This window comes from Ascidiella aspersa, chromosome 3 (assembly GCF_963924565.1).
Source record: "Ascidiella aspersa chromosome 3, kaAscAspe10.2, whole genome shotgun sequence".
In the NCBI taxonomy this organism is placed as follows: Eukaryota; Metazoa; Chordata; class Ascidiacea; order Phlebobranchia; family Ascidiidae; genus Ascidiella; species Ascidiella aspersa.
The window spans coordinates 14,058,059-14,085,496 of NC_139449.1; the positions used below are offsets into that span (position 1 = coordinate 14,058,059).

At 34.5% G+C, this 27,438-nt stretch overlaps 1 protein-coding gene across 1 annotated transcript in view; it reads right to left on the reverse strand.

The window, feature by feature from the left end:
- The window catches only part of LOC146160327 (RNA-binding protein 26-like), a 28,656-nt gene extending 6,529 nt beyond the window's left edge, over positions 1–22,127 (reverse strand). Inside the window, exons 1-19 of the mRNA XM_083383894.1 lie at positions 21,978–22,127; positions 20,075–20,193; positions 17,561–17,649; positions 13,992–14,098; positions 11,703–11,768; positions 10,128–10,211; positions 9,589–9,639; positions 8,308–8,450; positions 7,560–7,759; positions 6,967–7,069; positions 5,859–5,945; positions 4,804–4,887; positions 4,632–4,738; positions 3,673–3,855; positions 2,223–2,312; positions 1,823–1,954; positions 1,183–1,308; positions 1,047–1,109; positions 879–974 (exon numbers count right to left, since the gene is read on the reverse strand). Of these exons, the coding sequence (XP_083240020.1) occupies positions 879–974; positions 1,047–1,109; positions 1,183–1,308; positions 1,823–1,954; positions 2,223–2,312; positions 3,673–3,855; positions 4,632–4,738; positions 4,804–4,887; positions 5,859–5,945; positions 6,967–7,069; positions 7,560–7,759; positions 8,308–8,450; positions 9,589–9,639; positions 10,128–10,211; positions 11,703–11,768; positions 13,992–14,098; positions 17,561–17,649; positions 20,075–20,193; positions 21,978–22,039 (1,992 nt within the window). The 5' untranslated portion in view covers positions 22,040–22,127. The remainder of the gene's footprint in view (positions 1–878; positions 975–1,046; positions 1,110–1,182; positions 1,309–1,822; positions 1,955–2,222; positions 2,313–3,672; positions 3,856–4,631; positions 4,739–4,803; positions 4,888–5,858; positions 5,946–6,966; positions 7,070–7,559; positions 7,760–8,307; positions 8,451–9,588; positions 9,640–10,127; positions 10,212–11,702; positions 11,769–13,991; positions 14,099–17,560; positions 17,650–20,074; positions 20,194–21,977) is intronic.
- Positions 22,128–27,438: the final 5,311 nt, after the last annotated feature.

A 27,438-nucleotide genomic window follows, 5' to 3' on the forward strand; every position in this document is an offset into this window, starting at 1 on the left:
ATTTTGTTTGGCAGTGGTTTAGTCGTGTTAGAAAAACGGCCACTTAGTTGCCCTTGTATTTTGCATTTGGATAATTTAAGTAACAAGTATGTTCGTATTAAATTTAATGGCTACATACAATTATTATTAAACCATACATGTTTCAAACCGGAAAATTTGCAGCAAAATCGAAATATAGGGTTCTCCAATAAATAAAAGCTAATATAAGTACTGTTCCACTCGAATGATTTCGTAAACTATGCTGATAACATTAGATAATAAACAATAGTAAAATTTAAATAACCATTTCTTTGTAAATTTAATGCACACACCTTGGTGTTTGTTTACAACTAATTTAAATTTTTTAAATTTATTACATAAAAAATGCAAGAAACTGACATGGCTACTTTTTTGTAGTCTGTTACAAAAGCGCATAAACATAAAAGGCTATTTCTCCAAGTATAGAAAGTATTTGAATAAAATAAATACGCCATTATTCTCAAAAAGACATGATCTAAGCAATTCAACAACTATTTTTATCCTGGTGAATTGACATGAAATAGCCCTGGCAGCCATTTTAAAAATCAAAAATGGCGGCTTTTGCAAGGCTATAAGACGACATGAAACTTTTTTAGTTGATATAGACCCAAATTGACACAATTCGGATGAGGACCACTTGATTCTAAATTTTTACATGTTTAACTATTTTAAATTATCACGTTTGGATTAAAGTCATGGTAAAAAGCATAATAACAAACAATAAAACCTTAGGTTAGCAGAACAAAGAAATATTACTATCTTGCAAATATTGCTATGCCAATTTTTTTTTAACTTTTAAATGCTATTTGGCCGAAGCAAATCTTAGTATTTGGTCTAGTAGTATTTTACTTCAAGGACACCTGTTTCTGTTTTTCTTCTGCAATTTGTGGAACCGACTTAGCTTTCTTGGTGACTTGACGTAAGCTGTCGATGGAACTTGTCAGGATTTTTAACGTCTGTAGAAGTAAAAGTAAATTTCATAAATAGTAATATATTTTATTTCTAATATTAAAATAATGGTATCCTACCTTAATCAGTTCGATTTTTTCGTTTGGTTGCATGGTTTTACATTCCAACTTGGCAAGAAGTATCTGATTAACAAAGAAATGAAGTTGACAAGAAACCAAACGCACTAAAGGACGAAGATTAACAAAAGTACTTTACCTTTTGTTGGTCGAGTTGTTTTTTCAAAAGACCCTGACGTTGTTTGTTAAGTTCGAACTTCCGTTTGAGAACTAAGTTTTTTTGTTGAATTGCTTTTTGTTTAGCAGCCTGTTGCGCTCCAATTATCTGTAACATGATATTAAGAAGGAATGAAGTAATAAGTACATACATTTAAATGATAAAAACCTAAGTTAACTTTATGCTGTTTCTTTGGCGAGTGACCCATTGTCTGTAGTTTGGCCTGTCAATGTTTTCCTTTAGTAAAAACTAAACCAAATACCCGGCGTTTCCAAAGTTAAATAAGATACTTACCAGTGTAATACTTTCGCTTTGAAGTTCAAATGACAAAAAAATACTTTGACTGCTGGCGATGGTCCCGGCAAAGTAAAGTATTAACGTTGTAATAAACGCGATATTTCGCGGTAAAACAAAATGTAACAAATGCGTAATCCGGGAGTCAAATCGTTTTCAGGATGGTTTATTAAAGGGGCGCTAACGCAAACGGCCCTTCAACGTAAGAAAAACCCATTAACTAAAATATACGTACAGAAATAAAAAAGCTACAGATATTCAATAAATTAAATAAGAACGACATTAAAAAGTTGTAATAACATTTCAATATCTATTTAAGGCTTCTTACCCGTTTTTTCGCCTCCAAGGTTGCAACTTTATCGGTAAGTTCGTTATGAGAAGAATCATGTTGAGAAGTCTTGGCAGATTTATCTGCATCAGGGTTACTAATCGTTCTCTGAATAACACCTCCATTTAACGTCTGCAAATGGAATCAACTACATGTAACAAATATTAGGTATGCTAATTTAGGTATGCTAAAAAACAGCTGGAGTTTTTATAACACATTCGTTTGAAATGTTAAAACATTTGATTGTTATATAAGGTGCCTAGCATTAACATGAACTTCACATACTATTTACTACACAAATTTATTGTAAATACAACTGTGCGATATCGTTATCACTCATCATTCAATCGTTTCGTAAAAGTGCCGTAATTATTAAGTCATAGTGATCCACTCAGCTTACCGTTGCTTTGTTTTGGTTAACTCCAGGTGCGGTGTACTTTAGTTGATTCAGAGTCGGCAATGAACCAATGCGGTCTTTAACTGAAGAGGACTAAAGAAAAAATGTTGCAATAATAGAATGCCGATAGGATAAACTAGAGTTCATTTTTATGAGGAAGCTGGGAATGCTAATACAATCTACAATAAAACCCCGAAAAAAACAAGTGAACCCCCAAAAATTCGATTTGAAGACCACAAGGGCCGTAAAATCATTGTACGAAAAAAACGTGGACATCACTTGCCTCGAAATAATATCATGCATGAGTTAAGTAAATTAAGCGAGAATTGCAGTTTGAAGAAAGATAAGGTCACATGATTTGACAATTAACACTGTAAATTACCTAAGATTGTGGACCTTAAATAAAATACTAATTAAAACACCATAATTTTAAACATGTGCATTTTTTACAGTTTCACCAAATCCAGTTATTTACATCACCATAAAAGTTTAGCCATGCGTATTTTACGAAAATCTTTAGTCAAAGGGCCAAGGTCTCCGTAATACTTTGGTACGTTGAAATAAAGTATGCATTCGTCTTATTTTTAAATCGGGAATGGGACACTATGCCTGCCACAAATATTTAATAATAGTAAAAATTTGCCCAGTTTAAATAGAGCCCAGGTTAAATAGAGTATTTCTATATATCAGTGCAATTCTAACGGGTGAAGGACGACTCGCGTTATAACGGTGAAGAGGGATAACTAATCAGAAAATATTTTTTTAACTGGCATAACATTTTGACTTAGAATTTTCGACTTATTTTGACATAAATACGAAAAGATTGAAGGTTAGATAACGTGGATGCAGTCTGTTGCCTTCACGAAGTGATGTAACGGTAAATATCGTGTGTAATGTGCTTTTCTTGTATTTTGTTTAGCAGTGTTAGTGGCTGTTTTTTTAATTTATAAAGTTTCATATAAAACATAGATTAGAGAGACTGGAAAAACAAGCTCGGAGTGAAATAGATAGTAAACACTTTTGGGTATAGGCTGAAAAGCGGTGCAGGCATATTATTATACTCATGAAATTGAAAAAAAAAAACAGATTTGCCTTTAATGAAATATTTTGCCCTAGGTGCATCCCTGGACTCCAATGTAATCCTAAAACAAAAACATATATGCAAATAAACTATTTTAAAAACTATACAATATTCAACACAAATTTTTACAATAAAATCATTATCATATAAACAATTTTTTAGTTAACTGCCTTAGCCTTTCCTTCCATTTTAGTTTTCTATCCCTAGTATAGCATACTGCTCATTGAACAAAAACATCTTATTTCGAGTATACACCTAAAGATGCTTTTAACTTACATTGATTTAATTAAAATAAATAAAAGTGGAATTAGGTTTTAGCTTTATACACACTATAATATCTGAATAATATTTAATGTTATTATTAAACCTCACATTGCCATTCGTTCCATCTTTTAGATGCTGTTCATCATTAGCAACAGCAACTGCTGCATTGAACCAGTATACTCTGATAAAACGATTGTTTAGGATTGCTTCTGTATCACGAATTGCAGCTTTTGCGCTGCTTGGGTGTGCAAACTCAATTAGTGCTTGGTTGGGTTGGAATTCATACTTCACCTGATACAACACATTCGCATGATATATATGACCAAACATATTTATATTGCTTTTTATAAACGACATTACCAATAAATACAACAAAAATCAACAAGTGTTATTTATTATATTAAAACACTCATATTTTAACTTCTGCAGAATTAGGTAAAATATTGGGCAGTTATTTTGGGAAAAATTTATGAAAAGGCAATAAAAGTGATTGATTAAAATAAATCTGTGAAAAAAAAACACTTGCAGATATTTTAGTTGAAATAACGAAACCTTTATTTTGGATTTAGAAAATAGGCATGTAATGCATAAACCACATAAAATAGTTGCACATAGCTCTAAAAACAGAGTCAGTGCATTTATTCTCTAAATGATACAATTGGTCAGCCATATTGCAAAGACAGCATAGATGTGCTCTGGTAAGTCTGCTTGAATCGAACAATAAAAAGTGAGGTTGCTGTACAAGTGTAATTTATTCAATAAACATGTAAATCAAAGGTGTGTTTTACTGCTTTACTCACTTTTACTGTAAACATTTTCTGTAAAACATGCTAAAAAACTGTCAAATCAGCAAAAAAAGTTTAATGGGAAATAATTCGCAAGGGTGTTCAAAAATGGACTGTGGCTGTTGACGTTTTTTTTGACCAGGTCTATTCTAATGAACTCTTATACAACCATACTATATATATAATATTTATTAAATATAGTTCACAATGTAGGTGCAAGGCAATATTAACTCAAAAGTAAGTTTTTAGAAAAAGCATGCAATGAAGAATGAATTATTTTACCTGTATGTTGTTGATAGAACCGAATTTGGCAAAGTGTTCATTCAATTTTGCTATGTTGTTTAGAATTGGGGGGATTTTCTTTACTATAAGAGTTCTGTTGCCATGACCTTAAAACGAAAAAATATGTTAAACCTAATCTATTTCAGTGATTTTTTGTATTACAGGAACTCACCAGTTGTATTAGCATTGGTAAAAGTGCGTTTAGTACCAGGTTCTCCACCTACTCCATCAACAGCCGACCGTTTTCGCGTTAAGTCTGTGGAAAATAATTTCGACAAATTTAAAAATTTTCCAAGCTGTTGAGAACTGCTATTCAAATTGGTAGGTTAAATCAGATTTTTTTTACCCCAATGTACACTATGGCTGCATGTTTATCACAGCACACAGGTCTAAAGACTTATTACTGTTAACCTCCTATTTTTACATGTAGTTTATACACTGCCTTCAACCTAATCAGGGCAACAAAGTTCAATTGGTAAGACACCCATATTACAATACATGCTTTTACTGAAATCACATATAAAACATGTCAATCAGTTCATTGTATTTTGTTCTTATATTAATACATTTACTGCCTTGTTAAACATCCTAAAAATAACTTTCAAAACTATAATAAGGACTGAATAGCAGCCTTTGTGCAGTAGAGTTTTTTATTTGGATATTTCAACCCCTGTTTAACAATTAGTTTGCAGTTAAAGGGAAAACACTTGAAAAGTCACTTAGTTTAAGATAGATTACTGCAAACAAGTGATTAAGCGATGGAAACTTTTAGAGCAGTGGTTCTTAACCTTTGGTAACCTGTCGAACCCCTATGTTACTCTGCAAGCGTTGTCGAACCCCAAATTTTCGCTCATTATTCGTTTCATTCTCCTAGCAGCTGAAACTGGGCATAATCAAATTATAAACTTGCATTTACACAGGTTAAATTGGTCAAACCTTCAATATATAACGTTACATGACACCTTGGCACATAAAAGAGATTCGAATTTAGCTTAAAATAATAACATTTATGTCTCAGAGGACATTCTCACCGAACCCTTGAAACAGCTGCGTCGAACCCCAAGGGTTCAATCGAACCCTGGTTAAGAAGCACTGTTTTAGAGGTTGGTGATTTGTAAAACAACATTTTAATTACAAAAAACTTTTATTGATTTGCAAAACACATTAACAAGGTTGTAAATCAGCAGTGAAAATACACTACAGTGACAGAAATACATGCAGACTTACCATTTGAAGTAAGGGTAGGATCTTGTTTCTGGTGGTTTATTGCAGGGACTTCAGGGTTGTAGGTACCTAATGTTGTAGAGGTGATAACTAAAATTAAAGAAGAATGCTTAGAGACCTATCATCTGGTTGTTTAAACTCAAACTAATATCAACAAAAATATATGGGCATGCTCTATTTAATTAAAATTTAATCACATTTAGGTATGGTAACATGCAGTTAGTAGGGCAATATCATTGTGAGAAGGAAGTATTCAGTGGTCAATTTTAAACATAGCAGGATGGGTAGAATTTTAGCATTGTTTAAGAAACAAACCATAACCAAAAAACAATAGATCTTGTCAATGTATGTATGCCAAGATTGTTCAGAGTTTACTAATTTTTAAAAAGTTTGTATTTTTTTAATTTTACCATGGCATGGACCTTTAAAATTAGTTGGTTGAAAATTGGGTCAAGGTTTTGTTATGCTCACTCGAATGCACAAAATTCTACAGAAAAATCAATGTTCGGCAACTCCCTTATAACACAAAAAAGGCAAAATTGACTCTATTAAAGAAAAATGATAGTAGGCAATGTTAAAAAATGTTTATTGCTGATATAATAGTGAAGAACAGTCATATAAAACAAGTTAGTAATATAAACTGTCGAGCAACTAAAATTTTAGAGAAAAAAGCTTTTCAAAAATTTTAAAACTCAAAGAACCCTAGTGTATGTTATATAAAAATGAAACATTTAGTTGACATTAAGATACCTTAAAAGTTATTTCTTTTAAACAGGACTTGATGATTATACAATTATACATACATCCTTCCAACAAAAAAGTGTTGCAAATTCTTCATAAATTGTGTTTTGCAAGTTTAAATATAAGCAAAATGGCTATATTGTTGCTTTCATTGTAAGATGAGTGAGTACGGTTTCCTAACTATTGAGTGAGTATGGCTTCCTACGATAATAGTTTACCAGGATACAACACTTTAAATATTTCATTTCAAACCTTCAATTAATATAGAATAGTCAGCCACCCTACTGTAAAAAATATGTAATTACAACTGTTTATGAATGGGTTTGCTTTTATTATTATTATTTACTTTTTCTGCTTTAAACTGTCTTACCTGGAGGAGTAACAAAATTTGGAGGAGGAACATTGATGTTGAAAGGAGGAGGAGGGAAACGATGCATAAGATGAGGAGGAGGAACAGACATCCGATGATGCAACTACATAAACAGCAACACATTCCTTATTAGTTTAAGTAAAAAAAATATTGGATGTAAGTAAAAAATTATTTTTATGCTTTAAATAAAAAAAAATTCTAATAGATAATATGGTGTACAAATCACGGTCTAGCACTTTTAAAAAGAAAAGCTTTCAAAGTCATGTTAATGTTTATAGCAAAACAATGAAAAGTATGTACATTTTGGCTTTATTTATCGTTATGTTCTTTGAAACAAACAGCCTTTCAATAGAATAAATTGCTCCCAATGAGATATTTGAACGGTTTTAAACTGATCATTAAGATTGACCCCCAAGTTTAAGGAAAATAAATGACCAAATGCTATACATCATATACAAAAAATATGTTTCTTAATATATTTTAAAATCAAAAACGATCAGCAGTCCAAAAACTTAAGATTAATGAAATATACTATACTAGGATTACCGCACAATCGCACATATTTATATATTTTTCAGGGTTAACAATTTTACCAATGTAGGAGGAATTGGAATAGGAAGTGGAACAACTGGAGGAGGTGGCGCTGTTACAGTGGTGACCTTTGTGTCAGTAGAACTACTTTTTGGTTCTAGAGATTGATTTGATGAAGATGTAATTGTTAGATCATCAACAACAACAGCGTCTTCACCATGGTCAAATAAGCACTGGTCTCCTTTCATGCAAAACCCTTTTTCTAAACAAAAATAAAAATCTTGGTAAAGCACTGCCAGAATTAACATATATTTTTGAGATGTAGTGGAAAAACATTTCATGACAGTCATTAAAAACTCAAGTTAACAATAGTGTTGCATATTTTTACACAAAGGTGTATAAAATATAAATAAAATGCTGTGTTAGCAAAAACAATTCGATTTTGAGGCTTAATTTTTTTTCACCTGCAGATATACAAATTAAGAACAACCTTTCTTAATAAAACTAGGTGTTCTAAAACAAAATTATAGCAGTTCTGATTGCCTAATATAAATGTAACCAACAATACATTTTAAACCATCTTTTGACCAATGTGGCATGAGGTAAAACAGTTAAGGCAAACATTTGATAAAAAATTTGTTAACACAGTTTTTATAAGAGCATGCAAAAAGTTGTCCTGAACTGTGTACTACAAATTGGTTGTGATTTTGTGATACAAATGACCTTCAAATTGAGTTGTGGTAGTAAGGACAAAATAGTTGAAAACCACTGATGGAAAGTTAATAAATTTAGCAAACAGTTTTATATTACGGTCATAATCCCAGCAACGTTCTTTCTTCTTTATTTCATGACTTGGTTCTTGTTTGGTTGTCACTAGTTCAACTGAAGATCCATCAGAATTGCTTCCGTGCCTTCCAATACTGGGAGAAAGTGATTTGCTCATTGACCTGGACCTAAATAAAAATACAAGTTCTGCTAAACACTTTTTTTTAAGTCAAGGGGTATTTTTAGAAGGTATTTTGTCAAATCATGGTATTTTTTTGTTTTGTTAGTTTATATTTTACCCTGGTTTTGTTAGTTTGGGCCAGTGGTTTTTAAACCTTTTAGCTTGCACCACACAAAAAAAAATTGCCTCACACTTTGCAAAAATGGGGTAAACAACCAAATTTTACCAAAAATTTTACCAAAAATTTGGTTAATGAAAACAGTTTTCAGTCAAAGTGAAATGAGCCATAGTAACAAATTTGTTTGAAAACAGAGACTTTAGAGCAGGGGTCCCAACCTTTTTTGATGCTTGTACCACTTTGTCAGGTCAGAGCATTCTTCATACCCCAAAAAAATTCCAATGAAATTTTTGAGATATATATTGCTAAACTACATGGCTTTTATATCTTATAATTCAAGATTAAACCGGTATTTCATTAAAAAAAAAAATAAAAAATTGAAAAGAAATTAAACGTCATTTATTTTGTTTGTCACTCCTCGGTAAGATATTGTTGTTGGTTCATTAATAAAATGCAATCAAACGATGGTTCGATTATATAAGGCAACAAGTAAATCATCTGCAGGTAAAAAAAGCATTGTTACAAGACATGAGGTTTCTTACTAAATAACAACAATTATTTGTAGATAATTGCTGGTTTTTTTCAAAGCAAAGACCGTAATGGGCTAATGGCGTAATATCATTTACAATTCCAAAATAAAACTGTACAGTGAACTGAGTGAAGTCTGTTTAAAAAGCTGCTTTTTGGCCCAAGGATCTGTGTACCCCTTGATGTTCAATCTCGTACCCCCAAGGAGTACATATACCCGCGGTTGGGAAAAAGGGGTACATGTACCCCCTGCTTTAGAGCATGTCATTGCAACACTGCTGTTTACAAAACAACAATATCTTGCCAATCGCCTTTAAAACGAGGCAAGGTAATTGATAAAAAGTGATGCCACTTTAAAACTGGATCACTCATCATATTACAAATATAATCAAAATAACAGTATAATATTATAAGGTCAACTTAATGACAAATAGCTGAAATAAACCAAATTGAAAAATATACCCTTTACAAATCAAAAGAATAAAAAATGTTTCCAAACCTTTTTCGGCGGGGCGATCTGGATCTCTTGGGAGATGCCAATCTTTGTAATCTTCACAAAATATGAACAACACATCACGAACGAAATGCATCAATATATATATATATATTTTTCCATTTACAATTAGGTAATAACTTAGTAAACATGTTTGTTTGTGCTCTGTGCCACGGTGTGTCCACTACAAGACATAGACAAGTCTCATTCAGTAAAAATGCAGTTAAAACAATTGGAAAGCGAAATGGAAAAAAGTTAATAAAGATTTACATATTTTGCTTAGCTCAATAGTAACTTCATGGACACTTGGACAGTGAAAGTGGCAGGGAAAACTGCAGACAAGCAATGGAATTATTGAACAAAATTAGTCAGTTTTTCGTCTTAGACCAATAGCAGAAACATTAGTTGGTGTATATCTGTAAACCAATGCTTCACCAAATTGTCTAGCCTTTGGTGTTTTATGTCGGTATATAAGTAAAGTTTTCAATGTTTTATTTTACACAATTTTTTTAAATTAAACTATAAATTGGTATTTTTTCACAAACCGTCTGTGAAGAGGTTCTTGCTGTCTAAAAGATCTTCGATGTGGAGAGTTAGACCGACTACGAGCGCGCCTCCCAAAGTGTCTTCTGAAATTAAATTATAAAATTTAGGTGAGAGGTTTGTTTAAAATATATTATCAAAAAACTTACTTGTAGATAAAAACAACAGGAAAACTAGGCTTATCTTACAAAAAAAGTACAGGAGAAAATTGAACACCATTCTAAATTTATTTACATCAAAAATTTGGTTAGGGTGTTCAAACAATTGATTAATATAAATCACTCTTTTACAATGAAACATATGTACACACATATATGTGTGCTTACAACTGAGATCTAGCCCTTTTGAAGCTGCTTTTTGACCAACGATAACGGCTTATGTATTATTAGTACACCGAAAAGCCATTGCAGACTCACCAAATCTGTCGATCAATGTCACTCTTTTGTGTTTAAATTGCTGATTCATTGTAAAAGTTAACTAGCCTTCTACATAATATGACTATGTTATTCGTTCGATTTCACTACTGGTATTAATAAATGTTATAACCCTATTGTAAAATGTAAACTGAACTATTTTTAAATAATTCCACGGTATTTTTTAAAACACTCCAAACAGTGTGTCATTTCTGATACTTAAGGGTGCTGCAAAATATTTGAAAATTTTAAGATTTTTTTTTTCATTGGTAGGTCTTTTAATAAAAATGTTTGTGCGCAATTTCAAGTGTAATATTAAAAAATAAATGTAATAATTACTTATTAAGCCATTGTAACAGTCCAGTTAAAACTTTTGGTATAAAAGTTAAGCTGACTGCTCATCATAAAAATATTTTAGCGGAGTTCATTCAGTACAAAGAAAATCAGTACAAGTTTATTGTAAGATTTCATATTAAAATGGTGTTGAATTACTTAATACTTATTATTGGAGAAGAATATTCATACAAATTGAAAGTCAGGTGAAGTTTGAGGCTGCAACAGACACAAATGAAGTTTGTAGCAGAAGAACACCTTTAAGAATAACTAAAACAAAGAAAATTTGCCTTTATTGTGACACTTATTTGAATATTATTTTTTCCTGGTAACATGACAAAGTAGAACTTTCACTAGGGTGGTTAACATTAGAAAAAATGTAACACATAATTGAAAACCTAAATCATCCGTAGCTTACTACTCGTAAGGTATTTCTTATGGTTTAGTTGCCTTTAATAGATTGTGCCATGCGTGGGAGGCAATTACCTTTCTAACTAGTGTTTAGTGGCGTCTTGGTGGCAGGTAACTATACGCTGTGCATGCCAATGTCCATTGTCCATTAAACAAAAACAAGCTGTTTATTGTAGTGTGTTTTGCTTCTTGTTTAAATTGTGTTTCATATCACACTTTGAATCAGTTGTGGCGATTGACAGTTGAGCCTAATGGTCCTTAACGTCAATCTAACATAGTCTTGTTTCACATTAATATCAGGAACAATTTACAATTATTGGTGTTAGATGATAATACTTATACTCAGGGGATTTCCAGGGGCTTGGGTGTTCATGTGACTGTTGTGCGCGTTTTATTTTTTTACACCACTTTTATGCCTACCGGTTCTCAGGCATGGGTGATCTCCTCCGATGACGACGATCTCTATCTTCATGAGGCCTTCTCCTCCTACAGAACAAAGCAGTTATGTATATAGGTTAAAAAACATTTGGTACAAAGCAATTATCATTACCAAGGTAATTACAGTAATAGGAAGCTAGGATAATTATTGCTGCCCTTAGATTCTAATCTGAACATTACTGATACAAAGCAATTACAAATTAACAAGACAGTTCAACTGGACTCTGCAGAACTTATTGTTGCTTGTTTTAAGTTTTTGTATATGTTGTAGCCTTAAAATGTCTTATCTGAATCTTTCATGGCCCTATTCACCAAATGGAATAACGTAGATCTACCTGGCATAGGCGCCGAACGTGGGTGTGCAGAGCATTTTTTGACGCCCTGGATTTCTTCACGCCCTGAAATTCGACCTGGTCTCAGGCGCAATTAGTGTGCAACTCCACTTATGTGAACCATATATCAAAGCTAGCGCAATGCACACTGCTAGAAGCACAATCGTGGTTCACTAACAGTATGCACGACTTTCCTGAATTACATGGGGAGAAACACCATCTGCGAAAGTGTTCGTTTTTGCACCTAATAAACCGAAGCGGCGCTGAAAATACGAAATACCAGGTCGCGCTAACGTAGGTCAAGCTTAAGCTGATGCGAAATTTATGTTTAGTGAAAAATCTTCTGTGATAAAAGATGCGTGAAGTCAATTACTGAGGCTAAAATATACAAGTGTTAACCTATTTCCTAAATTGTAAACGCCGAATAACATATTGCTTCGTCTAGAGCAGCGGTTCTCAACCAGTGGGCCATGGAAGCTTTATAGGTGGGCCACAGACAAATTTAAAAAAGCTAGATTTATTGAAGAATTTAGTTTCATTTGTGTCACTATACCTAATTTTACAGGAATAATGGCTAGGGATGTAAATGAAACGTAAATTTATTGTTCAGAAGCAAGTGTTTATTCATAAAAAATTATTGGGCCACAAAATTTATGTGCAACGAAAATGGGCCACGAAAGAAAAAAGGTTAAGAACCACTGGTCTAGAGTCATAATTCCTAGTGTTTAATATGCTGAGACGTTTGGTCACTCAAATCGATAAATAGACATAACATTCCGAACATAAGCTTTTAAACGCCAAATATATACAAAAATCCTCGTTCAATAACGCCGACTCCTCTCGCACAAGTCTCTTTAATCTTTAATATCGGTATAACCCAAAAAAATTTGCCCTCGCTTCGCTCGCTCCTTCTGCACGTTTGCTATGGCGGATAATAAGTTAAGAACACTGCTCAAAGCAGATTGCCACTAACCTTCGTCCTTCATCATTTTAATACAGGACAAAGCACGCATTATCTTGGAAGTACAATTCATTCTGACAAAATTACATGAGACTTAACGGTTGTTTTAAACATATACGTTTTGTTGGTAATGAGCGGTGGTGTATAGAGGGCCTGGCTGGGGGTTCGGCACAACCCCTCACACGTCTTATCTAATGCAAAACCAAAATCAAGCACAAAATGCTGTTTTTCGTGTCTTGTGTGGTCGACCGTAAAGGCGGGATGTTTTTTTCAAAGTCGCCTTTTTTATGTAATGATATTTGCCGCAAAATTTTTTTCATATCCAAAGACCACGTGTTTGGTGTGCAATTGACACAACTTATTTTCTCTAAACCGCAGCTTGTATTTTAGCTAACTTGACACACTGCTCGGCGTAGATGTGGCATAATTCAACCCGGAAAAATGATATTCGTTTTGCAGGTGGCGAAAGACTAGCTTGTAATTTAGCGTGGTCCCTTACGCTAATAGTTGAATTATGATTCTTCCAAAATCAATCACACGTACTTACCGCCTTGGTCTAGTTCCTCGCCTGATGTAAACGATTGCACACTGAGCGGTTTCAAAGCACGAGTTCGCTTTACGTTTAAAGGTTCGCTATTTGCTGGCTGTGTCTGGTTGTATTTTTTATGACGTCATTCTCTTTACTATTTTATAACGTCATTCCCGTCACTACTTTATGACGTCATTATTGATTAGGCAGACAAAAAATTAGGGGAACTCCCTAAGTTGAAATTTTGGGACTCCCCTTTTTGAAGACTGTTTAAAAAAACGCCCTGGGATTTCGAAAGTTCGGCGCCTATGCTACCTGGTGTATGGTAACAATAAGGGTCAATACAAAATCTTGTTCAAAGTGGCACAACTAGAAAAACTTTTGAAAAACCTTAATAAACAATAACATTGTGAAGTAGTTTTAACACACAAAGAAAAAAATCAAATTACCCAGTATCTGGACTTTTTTGCTTAAACCTTGAAGGAGATTTGACAACAGGTTTGATAACTCGACCTTCTTTCAGATTTTCTTTAATGTCTGGATCTGATGGCCGAACCTTGAAAATAATTTACATCAAAAATATCAAATTAGACACAATTTTTTTTTCGCCCTAATTTATTTTTTTACGGAAGGAACTTTTAATCACTCAATAAGATATTTTGCTTTTGTTTAAATTTACCACAACTGCTTATGATCTGGTCTGACAAATAAAACAAATTAAAACAATAAGCTTTGTATGTGTATTAACAACAGAATCTGGCCCTCCAACAGAACACATAATGCCGACGATAAAAGTTCTAAAAGTTATTAATAAAAGCTTGAGAAGCGCACCGCTCCGAACAAAAATCAGTCAGCAAGGTCTAAAACTTTAATACAAATATGCATTGTATTTCATATATTTTAATATTTTAATTTTTTACTATTTATTTGTACAGACAAACTGATGATGCCATTTATAGGCGAAATGCATATTTGTATTAAAGTTTTGGACCTTGCTGACTGATTTTTGTTCGGAGCGGTGCGCTTCTCAAGCTTTTATTAAAACAATAAATAGCTTTTCAGCAAAGCATTTTTTCTAGAAGTTAGAGATTTTTCAATAATAAGAACTTTTTTTTGACCTCCATTTAACTCCTGAAGCACATTTCATCACTATTTGCAAGGGCTATTAAATATAATACCTTATGTACCTATGTTTACTTGAACTGAGTTTAAAAAAAGTATCTAAATATATGATTAAAAAGTGCGCAAAGAGTTCCCAAATTAGCTTGAGAAAAGCTAGTTCAAGCAAAAAAAGTGTCCAAAAAAAAAAAGTGTCCAAATTAGTTTTACTTGAGATACACATGACCTAAAAAGTGTTAAAACTAGATGAATAAAAAGTGATTAAATTATTAATATTTAGCCATGTATGACAAAATGTTTTATCTAAGTTACATAAACATAAAACTGTGACCAAATTGCTGTTAAACGTGTGCAATCTTCTTTTTGTGTATGTAACACCTGTATGAGGCCTAACTGGAAGTGGCATTTAATCAAAAAGACTTTGCAATTTTCAAATATAAAACCTTTAAGCTTACTGGTTTGTTAAAAAGCAATGTTGTTTGTTGATTAAATAAACAGCCCGAATTTATGTCATTATAAACAGGTAAGGCTTGAGGGCAGCATGATTTTATTTAAAACCATCAAGCTGTTGCGTCTTATTTACTAATACGCATTGGAGCATCCCTGTGTAAGTTTGCTGAAAGCATGTGGTATAGCAATGGATTTGAAGTTAGCAGACTAACAGACACACTGATTACGTTAGGCAATAAATTTTAAACAGATGGGCATGTGGTAAAAAAATAGAGGGAACACTGTATATGAGTTAGGCAAATACAAACAACACCAGGTAAGCAAAGTTGTCAATTATACGGTTATGCTTTCACCCTGATATTTAGAAACTCTCTTACATGCAAAATTCATAAGGATGGAAAATGTATTGCTTGTTCACAGCATAAAAGAAAAACCCCTACAATTGTGGAGTGCGCTGACCACATCGTGGAAAAGTTTTTTAGAGAGATTTATAAAACTTAGGTCTTCAGTAAATCAGAAATTATTCAAAAACTGATTTTCTGACTTCAGAAAGAAGCGACGAGATTTAAAGACAATTTCATGTTCTTCTTTTACTAACCCAGATTTACCAATGTAGTAGTAAACAAACTTTCATTACGAATGTACAGTACTTAAGGCTAAGTGCTATAAATATTTAGAATTTCTGTCTTAATGTAAAATTGTCCATGTAAAACAGTGGTTCCCATAAATTTGGGAAACCTTTCAACTTTTAAAACTTTCAGATTGGATAAGTTGTAATGTCGTTTTAGTTGCCTTTGGTTTCACACGTTTATGACGTAACACTTATCTTGTTCAAGATATTAAAACGCTAATTGTTAGCTGGTTTAATATGTATGTAATAATAATGAACTGATAGCAGCAGTGTAGTATTGTTGTATGTATATTGATATTTCAATCATATTGAACTACTGTATTTTTTTCTAAAATAGAGGAATAGTGAGAGAACTAAACTTTGTTAAAAAATTAGGAACAGGTCTAAACGAAAGTTCAGTCAGGCTGATACAAATTGCCATTTTTTAAAGTAATTAGGTCACGATTATTAAGCTAATGATGCAAAACTGTAATTTTTCTCTGTTGCCTTTCTCTATTAGTATATATCCTATATGCAGAATAATTTTGGAATAAAACAGGAGTTCATGTACACAGAATAAAAAAGACAGCCACAATTAACTATAAATCAAGCCTTTTTTTAGTTAAAATCATTGTGTGACGCAGTTAATGATCTTATCTTTGTTTTGCATTGCAGTTGGTGGAAGATGTGATTGTAATTTAGCAAAGGTTTCGTGCATGGAATTTAGGAAACTGCGCTTTACGGAATTGTGGAATTGGGATTTCTAAAATCAATCACACATATTTTGCGGCCCTGGTTTTATAGGCTTGGCTTCCAACTAAATTAATGGAAACACATTTTATTGGTCTTGCAGCTAGTGACTGGCAAAAATGTCAACAACGCATGATGACACTTTACGTAGGGTGGGTGGGGGGTTTGGGTGTCCAGACCTTCGTTAGTGATATTATTATTTTTGTTCGTTTTTGTCAGGGTTTTACTCACCGTCCTAAGTGGCAATGCTTTTAATGTAATTAGGTCACGCGTCTTAGGCTAATGCGAAACAAAAATTAAACGCAAAATGCTGTTTTTTGTTTCTTGTCTGGTCAACCGTAAACGCAGGATTTTTTTCTCTATCGTTATTCCTTCGGGTTGGTTGATCAGCAAGTGTGTTTGACAATTAAAAACAATAAATCAAGCGTTTTTTTTTTTTCTCGCTAAAAACGTTAAGTTAGGCGAGCTGATGTTCCTCACTGTTCACTGTCTGCGCTAATATCCGATGTTGATGTGAGTCTGTAAGACGTGCCTGTATTTTAGCGGACTTGGCACACAGTCCGGCGCTAACACCCAGGAAAACGATATTCGTTTAGTATTGCAGGTGACGAGAGACGTGCTTGCAATTTAGCGTACTCCCGTACATGGATCTACCAAAATTAATCACACATATTTCACGCTGTTGGTTTAGTTTTGCGCCTAAAGTTAACAATTGCATAGTAAGCGGTTTCGTAGCTGGCGCCTGGCAGTATTGTCAACGACGTACCTGTTTGCTTTGCGTCTAGTTTTTGCTAGACCTTAATGAATGGTTTCTGATTAGCTTTTTTAATTATTAATGACATCATTATAATCACTATTTTATGACGTCATACCCGTCACTATTTTATAACGTCATTAACGCTTGACGTTAAAATTCATAATCCCCCTTTTTGGATTTCTGGATACGCCCCTGTAAGGAATGTCTAATGTGGTCTCAATAATTTAAAAAACTATAGAATATCTTTCAACAAATTTAAAAATGGTAAAATAGACATTAAATTTGACTTTTGATAAACATAAAATATTTTTTATTAGTTAAAAAAGACGAACCTCTGATGAAGTTGTAGAATCTGGTTGATTGCGTTCATAACATTTAGATTCCAACACTTCAAATAATGATTCCACGAATTGTCCAGTTTCTGAAATAGAAAGGATCGGTAGACTAAGGAATTATTGTTTTTGAGTAATATTAGTTAGTTGCCGCAAATACTAAAACATTTCCAGCCCAAGTTTATTGGGTTTTTTGGTCTTGTCCCTAAAGTTAAATGCTGCGTTCACTTAATTAATGTATAAACCTTGCCATGTTTAGGAGATAAACCAGGCTATCTACAAGGAAAATATTAAATCAAGATTTGCACCGGAGATGCAAAACTTTTTGTGACATTATTTACTTAAGCGGATGGAAAAGTCCAATCTGTTAGTGCACACCTGCTTTTCTTACTCGAAACTGTTTTATAGATAAGTTGTTTTTCGGCAAAATCATCTACAAACATGCAGCCCAAAACCAGTTTAAAAGTACGGAAAATAGCATTTAGTTGGTTAATTGGTAGAAATTTTTAAGTGACACATTTAACAGAAAACACATATTGCTTAAAATAATGGCATTTATAGTCCAATTTAATGGAAATTGCAAGGTTCGTATTCACACAGACCAAGATACTATAGTACGCATCACGTTTTTGTTCTGATCAGATTCGCCTAACACAGAGACAGGAACATGGCAAAACCTGATTGAAGTTTGTGCGAATTGCGAACATTTATGGAATATTACATAATTAAAACAGGCAAAAATATAGTTTATTCAAGTGTTGGAGAAGCATGGCCTGGTACCCGCTGGATCAGCCCATGTCAAAGGCATTCTTGTATATTTAACTGGAATTACAACTATCGTGATTGCTTTTTATTAAGTCAATATAGGACTACTAAGCGCTGCCAATCAAAGTAAAACTGCAAACATACCACACTTGTGCTATAATAACTTTTGCAGAGGTTTTAACAGTAGGCAATTTTCTATTATTATGTCGACTGCAGTGACAACTTAGCCAAAAGGTCTAGCTATAGCCCAGTAGTAAGTCAATCCACTACAGAAACAAGGCAGTTAACATTGCATTTTGGTTAGATGATAAAATACCACAGTTATGTTCTTATCATCGGCTTTAGCAAACTCACACAGGGATAGTACAACACGTATTGGTGATTAAGCCATCAAAGCTTGATGGCTTTGATCAAAATTAGACCATGCACATCGCATATATGCAATAGTGATAAAACTAAATCTACCACAACTAATATGCAATAGTGATAAAGATCCCACAGCATAATGGATCCATGACATATCCAGAGGGGGCATTTTGGAGTTCGCCTACCCCTTTGGTATGTGCTATTATCGTATTCGTATATTTTTCACAGGGGTCAACTCACTGTCCATAGCAGTAATTTTTTTTAATGTAATTGGGTCAAGCGTCTTTAAGGAAGTGTGAAACACAAACTGTCTTTAGTCTCTTGCTTGCATTTGGGTCTAGGGGCATATCCAGAAATCCAATTGGGGTTGGGGGTCCGAGTTTTCAACTTAGAGAATTTTCCTATCTCCAGATGACTTTTTTTGGGTGTCCAGACGCCCTCCCCTTTTTGTTAGTGATATTATCATTTTTGGTTCGTTTTTATCAGGGTTTTACTCACCATCCTAAGCGGCAATGTTTTTAATGTAATTAGGTCATGCGTCTTAAGCTAATGCGAGACCAAAATCGCAAAACGCTGTTTTTCGTTTCTTGTCTGGTCGACCGTAAATGCAGGATATTTTTCTCTATCATTATTTGTTCAAGTTGGCTGATCAGCAAGTGTGTTTGACAATTAAAAACAATAAATCAAGCGGATTTCATTTTTTCTTGCTAAAAACGTTAAGTTAAGCGGAGCTAATGATCCTCGCTGTTCGCTATCTGCGCTAATATCCCATGTTGGTGCAAGTCCGTAAGACATGCTTGTATTTTAGCTGACTTGGCACACATATTTCACGGTCTTGGTTTAGTTTCTCGCCTAAAGTTAATGATTGCATATGAAGCGATTTTGCGGCTGACAGGATTGTTGACGATGTACCTGTTTGCTTTGCTTCTAAAGTTTCGCTTTTGCTGAACGTTAAAGGATTTTGATTATTTTCTTATTTATTTATGATTACAATCACTATTTTATGACGTCATTAACCTCAGACGGAAAATTCCTAATTGAAAATATGTAACGCCCCCCCCCCCCCCCCTTCTGGATCTCTGGATACGCCCCTGGTTTTTTAGCCAAATGTCTATTGCGTGCTACACTCAACCAAATAGCGACAAAACAATTCTACTACATGACAATAAATATCTGAATAAAGATATACACACAAAAAAGTACATAAGACCCCCCCCCCCAAAAAAAACAAACAAACAATGCTTTGGGAGGGGTATGCACTGTATGTAATATAATAGGAGAATGAATTTTTGAACAACATTAAAATAGTAAAATTTATTAGACTAAAAGATCCAGCATAAGGGATTTATAACTATAACAGAAAAAATTGTATTTAGAAAATACCTTTTTGAAGAAACACATCTAGCTGTTCATAACACAGTGTCTTAAGGTCGTCATCACTCTTATCTTTGCGAATTAACGCAATTACATACTTGGCAAGAGCATTTGGATCAGCATCACATCTACAAATATTAGGTATATATATAACATAATTTATGTTGGTAATATCTATGTTCATATATATATTTTATAGATTGCAACTTTTACATAAAAAAGCAATAAAGCAATAAAACAAAACAATAAAAAGCTCTTTTTGCTGAAGTGCAATTTAATGCTTAAGATTTAGCAAGCTAATCAACACAATTTTTGGGTTTTCTCTTTTCTCCCACTCGGTTGCGACCTGCCGGGCAACTGTTTGGGTTTAGGGGCCAGGATTCAGTGCACAAGTCGCGGCGGGCGTAACACGTTTTTCGTTTTTGGGGGGGCGCAACAGCAGTGTCCTAAGTTTCATATAGGGAATACACTAAATTACAAGCATGCCAATATCGGATATTAGCGCAGAGAGCGAACAGCGAGGACAATTAGCTGCCTAACTCAACGTTTTTAGCAAGAAAAAAAAAGAAAGAAGGTTTGTCTCATTGTTGTCAATTGTCAAACACGAATTTGCTAATCCAACCAGAAGGAATACAAAAGAAAAAAATATCGTGAGTTTACGGTCGACCAAACAAACGACAAAAAACGGCGTTTTGCATTTTATTTTGGTTTCGCATTAGCTTGAGACAAGTGACCTAATTACATTAAAAACATTGCTGCTTCGGACAGTTTGTAAACCCTGACAAAAACAAACAAAAATCGATAATATCACTTGGGTAGGTCCGACACCCCTAAATATGCCAGTGATGATCAGCATTCAGCAACCCAAATAACCAAGGGGGTCTCGGGGTATGGTATGAACACCCCCAGCGGGTACGGGCAGGGCCCAAATAAATTTTATGTTTTGTGTATTCTAGACACTGAAAACGGCAATTATTAGGGGCTTATGTCTGTTTAAAATTGTCTGTTTGATGCTAGAAAAAACGCAATGACTTTGCCTGTTGCAACTACGGCGGCCGAGCGCTCCTTTTTGAGATTGAGGATAATAAAAATGTTCAATAGAGCGATCTGCGGCAAAGAGCGCTTGACCGGCATAACGCTAATAAATGTACACCAGAATATTAACTACACTGTGAATGATATTATACAGGAGTTCATATAAAAATCAAGAAGAAATTTATTTTGTTTAAAATTCACATTGTTGTAGCTCACAGGTTTGTTTTCTCTACGTCATTAAGAAGTCTTTCGTTTTACCAATAAAATATGTATTCGTTAACAGGCCTACTTGAGATTACTTAAGTCTGTGACAGGTTAAATACCAAATGAAACATTGATAACAAGTGGTGAATCGGCGGTGGCGGCTATAAGCACCAAAGTGTTTTCAATGCAAGGTGCAATGTTTTCCATGCAACATCGCAGCAATCAAGGTTTCAGTTTTATGATCACTGTTTACTGAGATTTCAAAGGGGGTTGTGAGGACTCCTAGACACACCTTCCCCCCACGCTACGCCCCTGACTAGTGACTATCATGATTGCTATTTTAAGTCAATGTATATAGGAGTACATAATCGCTGCCAGTCAAGGTAAAGCTGCAAACACAAAACATTCTATGATCGAAATGAAGTACTTTATAAATGAATCGTGTAAGAAAAATATAATTGTTTTTAGGTTTTCTAACTGATTCTTTGGCTGACATAGTCGGAAGTCGCCAGCATTCTACCATACTGGTATGACATCCACCTTTTATAAGGTCACGCTATGGGCCAAAAAAGGGATATTGTAGCATGAAGTCTAATATAGATAAACAAACAAACCAACAACCATATTATGTTTGGTAAAAGACCATTAAAAAAAAAGGATTGCGTTTACTTACACAGGCGAGAGCTTCTTAACCAACCACTGCTTTAAAGGTTCAATATCATCAATAATCACCATGTTGTTTCTTTTCGTTATTAAATTATGAAAAATTTAATCAAACTTTAATCCTTAATAATGGTAAACCACAATATATGCATAAAAACTATTTCCTGTACAACAACGATAGAGTAAGATCAATATTGTCAAATTTTTACATATTGTTACTATTGCTTTAAATTGCAAAATTGCATATACACATTTTTATATGCCTCCATTTTCTGCAGGCGCAAACATTTTTGATAGCTATTCATGTGCTCACCTACATTAAGAATTTGCATACTTAACTTTCGATTTGTGATTAGAAATGTTCAAAGTAGAATATCATATCTTGCAGTACTCGATCCTATTCTAAAGTTCATATTGGGTAATTCATGGTCAATATAATTTATTCTTTTACAGCGAAAGGGTGCGCATAATTGCAGAATTTTTTTTTTTTTGTATCAGCGACCAATTACTTGCAGATAACTGTTGCCTAATCCAGTGTTTTTCAACCATTTTGAGACAAGGAACACCTTGATCAATAAATTGATTTTACGAAACACCAAATAAAAGTTTAGAATAATAGTTAAAATAAGCAAAACAAAACTTTTTACTGTAACAACAGGCCCACAAAATTACAATTCTCCAATTACACAACAAGACTAGTGTTATGGTATACTATAATCTATTAATTAATTGATAAGCAGAACACCTGATATTTTTATGGAACACCAGGGTTCTGCTGAACGTCGCTTGAAAATGACTGGTCTAATCAGTATTAAGTGTCAATGAAACGTTTTAGGCAGTCAGTTGCTGTGTTATATCGGGTGCAAAGTTTTGCAATTTTGTAATGATGTTAAGTTTCAAAATTAACACTCTACTGTAAAACCCACTTGCCTCAAACAAAATACAGTATTGGATTACTACAGGTTAATTTTTTCAAGAATGATTATTGCATGTTTATATTTAAAATAATTAAAAAGTCATTTAATAGAATACATAGTTAAATTGTAGGATAATAAATTATAAAATAAGTATAAAGCACTTAAAGAGTAAAACAAAGTGCTGTCTATATGTAATTTATTGCACTTTAAATTAAGATTTTGGTGTCAGAGCCAGCTTTAAAGTGTGCAGGTGTGTGATTATGTTTTTTCTATACAGGAGGTTAAAAATCCAACCACAAACCTTTTTTCGGAATTTAGCTGTACCATATACTGCACAGAATTGGGCGCTCATTCACTTCTGCACAGAGAAAGTTATGCAAACAAAAAAAAAAAACCAAAAATATTGCATACCATAATGCAAATTATTTGGGTTAGGGTACGGGTTAGCGTTTGGGTGAGGGTTGGCCAAGTGTTATTATATTTATTAATAATAATAACACTTGACCCACCCTCATCCAAATAATTTTCGCTGTGGAATGAAGACGTTTATTTGAAGACGTTTTTTTGCATAACTTTCTAGTATACCTGCAGAAGCGAAAGAGCGCCAAAAGTTCACCTGGAGTACACTTAATGATTTTCCGATGAACTCTGTATTGCATATTTATTGCACTGTAAATTTATGACGATGTGATAAATATATGGGTGCACAAGCAATTTACATATTCGGGGTGTAGATTATATTTCGGGGCCCGGGTTACCGTTTAGGTTTGGGTGAGTCAAGCATTATTATTAATAATAAATATAATAATACTTGACTCACCCACATTCAAACTGACACCCTAACCCGGCGCATGAAATGTCTGACGCCAAGCCCAACCATGTTAAGAAAAAATAGATTTATGAAATTAGCATAAAAAAGGGGTAACACTAATTTACAGAATGATGAATGGTCGGAATAGTCGGAACGCTCACTAATTTACGGAATGGTCGGAATTGTCGGAATGGAATGAATAGGGCCGAAACTAATTTGATGAATGGTCGGAACGGAATGAACTGTCGGAATAGAATGAACTGTCGGAATAGAATGTATGACGCTGTAGTAGCAGAATGAACTGTCGGAATGAAATGAACGAAGCTGTAGGAACAGAATGAACTGTCGGAATAGAATGAACTGACGGTATGGAATGAACGAAGCTGTAGGAACAGAATGAACTGTCGGAATAGAATGAACTGTCGGAATGAGATGAACGAAGCTTTCCGACAGTTGATTCTGTTCCTACAGCTTCGTTCATTTCATTCCGAAAGTTCAACCCTAACCCTAACCCTAACCCTAACCTAACCCCAACCCCAACCCTAACAGCTTCGTTCATCTCATTCCGACAGTTCATTCTGTTCCTACAGCTTCGTTCATTTCATTCCAACAGTTCATTCTGTTCCTACAGCTTCGTTCTTTTCATTACGACAGTTCATTCTGCTACTACAGCGTCATACATTCTATTCCGACAGTTCATTCTATTCCGACAGTTCATTCCGTTCCGACCATTCATCAAATTAGTTTCGGCCCTGTTCATTCCATTCCGACAATTCCGACCATTCCGTAAATTAGTGAGCGTTCCGACCATTCCGACCATTCCGACCATTCATCATTCCGTAAATTAGTGTTACCCAATCAAGCAAACCTGGTGTACGGTAGACGTTAAAACGGCCTCTAATTAATTCCAGTCGGGCGCCACAGAAATGTTAAACAGCCAAAAAATAGAAGTCTTATTACGATTATACCACAAAGTGACGACTCAGCAAATAAAGACTCCGGCCAAATGTAAGATTTTGTCGAGTCCCGAGTCCAGCTCTGACTCTACAGCCTGTATTTTACCCATTTACGCAACTAAATTAAGGTGGATTTTCTGCAATCCACTCATCTTGGTCACAAATTGGTGTCATAATTGATCCACCCGCATTACATGGTTTAAAAATATTACACATTTGCTGTTTAATTTTTACAACCTACATTTTGCCGCCTTAACAGTTCTAAAATTTGACGCTGCGCATGCGGACGTCGGACTCGGGACTCGGGTAGTTTTGCGCGGTCTTACTCGAGTCCCGAGTCCGACTCCGGCAAAACAAACCGACTCCGTCGAGTCCCGAGTCCGACTCCGCAGCCCTGATTTTAAGCAGCCGAATCGGAACTGAACCAAATAATTTGAAAGAACCTGAACCTTATTCGAACCTGTAAACGACCTATATTGTATCTGACCCGGAACTTTATGAGCCTGTTTATAAAATAACGACGGTCGAACCGGAGCTGAACCAAAACTTTTAAATTGCTCGAAACCGAAACCGGAACTGAACCAGAACTTTAAAATTGCTCGAAACTGAAACTGGGGCTGAACCAGAACCAGGGAGTCGAACCGTTTGACTTTTTCGGTTCAGGTTCGGTTCGACCATCGCTATTTCAAAACCGGTTCATAAAGTTCCGGTTCGAATACAATATAGGCTCCGGCTCCTTAAGATCTTACAAAAACCGGTTCAGGTTCGGTTACGGTACGGAAAAAATTGACCCAAAACCGGTTCATAAAGTTCCGGTTCGGTTCCGGTTCGAATCGCTGACCAGAACTTTCAAATTGCTCAAAACCGAATCCGGAACTGAACCGGATTCTTCTTCGTGTGCCTTGCGTCTATAGCAGTGTTTCCCAACCTTTTTTACACTAGTGCCCCCTTGAGCTCAATATTATTTCTTATCGCCCCATCATCTTGCTTTACAGTAAAGTATTATATTAATTGTGGTTTAAACACAATTAATTGTGTTTCAAACACTGCTACTGCAATTAAAATATCTGACGATTTAACAATTGTTTCATAATGCAACCCAGTTTGGTCGTTAGCTCAACATAAAAGATGACTTCCTATTATACATACATTATTTTACAAGGTTATGTCACTACCATGAAAAACTCAACTTTCTGCACCAAGACTTTAAATCAGGGGTCGGCAACCATCCGAGTTTGGGCTTTTTTCCCCAGCATTTAAAGAATTATTAAAATAACGCACATTATTTGGGTAAACTCCCGGCGAAGATAAATTAAAAATATTCATTAAAAGTTCAGAAAAGATAACAAAAAATGTGAGATAGGATTAATAACACTTGACCCACCTAAAGGTGCACCCGATCCGTCAGAAATCAGTGCAGTTCTAAGCAAAAAGGTCTACGACAATCAGTGCATTCAAAGGATCAAAAAGTCCGACTTTTAGACTTTGAGGTCTTGGACAATGCACTAATTTGCATTAACAAATGTGCATAAGAAGATTAAGTTTAACAATACTTGACCCAATCAAACCCAAACGCTAACCAGCGCCCTAACCCAAATAATGTGCGATAATTTAATAATTATAACGCTTCAGGCCCCAATACCTCAATTTGTGACGTAATAATCTTAAATACAATGGACGAGAAACCATCCGAGTTTGGGCTTTTTTCCCCAGCATTTAAAGAATTATTAAAATAACGCACATTATTTGGGTTAGGATTCGGGTTAGCGTTAGGGTTTAGGTGGGTCAAGTGTTATTAATCCTAGCTCACATTTTTTGTTATCTTTTCTGAACTTTTAATGAATATTTTTAATTTATCTTCGCCGGGAGTTTACCTAAAGGTCCAAATCAGTGCATTGCCAGGACCTCAAGGTCTAAAAGTCTAGACTTTTCTGCCATTGGATGCCCTGATTGTCGTAGACCTTTTTGCTTAGAAATGTACTGATTTCTAACGGATCGGGTGCGGGCACCAACCAAACTCAGAAAGGTCTTTGCGGGACGCAAAAAATGTTAACTAATAATTGTGTTATTGAAATGTTAGAACAGGGATGCCCAACCTTTTAGCAGCATGAGTCGCAATCCCGCTTTGAAATTTTTGATATGCCTATCAAAAGGATGTTTTGATAGGCCTATTAAACATCCCTGTGTTAGAACAACTGTGAATCAGGTGGGCCTGATTTTTTTCATCCATACTACTAATGAAAAGGCGAGCGAAACGAGCGCGATTTTTGGGGGTATACCGGCATTTCTTTTAAATTTCCTGCTAGTTTTTATTACATTGCCGAAAAAAAATTAAAAAACGTTAAAAAATATATGCCTAATATTTTTGAATACGTTTTCTGTTTGTCAGCGACTCACTTGCTTGGCAGCCTTCGCGGCGCAACGGCAAAGAAGCGCTGATTTAGTCCAAAGACAGCATCAAATCGTAAACATACCGGACGTAAAAAGATCATTCGCTCGGAGCGCGAATATTTTTTGCACGTACCAAGTTGAAATAGTCAAAAAGTATAAAATGGACTCGTGTCTAGATTCGGCCCGCGGGCGGTAGGTTGACGACCTCTGCTTTAAATATACAAACATTTTGCAGCGTTTAAAACGGTGAAAAGCAACAACAACCAACAACTTTACATAAGAAAGCCAATTATTCCGTAACAATAGTCGGGAAACTACTACAAGTTTGCAGTACGGAAGTTGCCATAAGGTTAAAAGTTACCTACAATGCTGTTTGTTACTATTTGGATGTGAGCT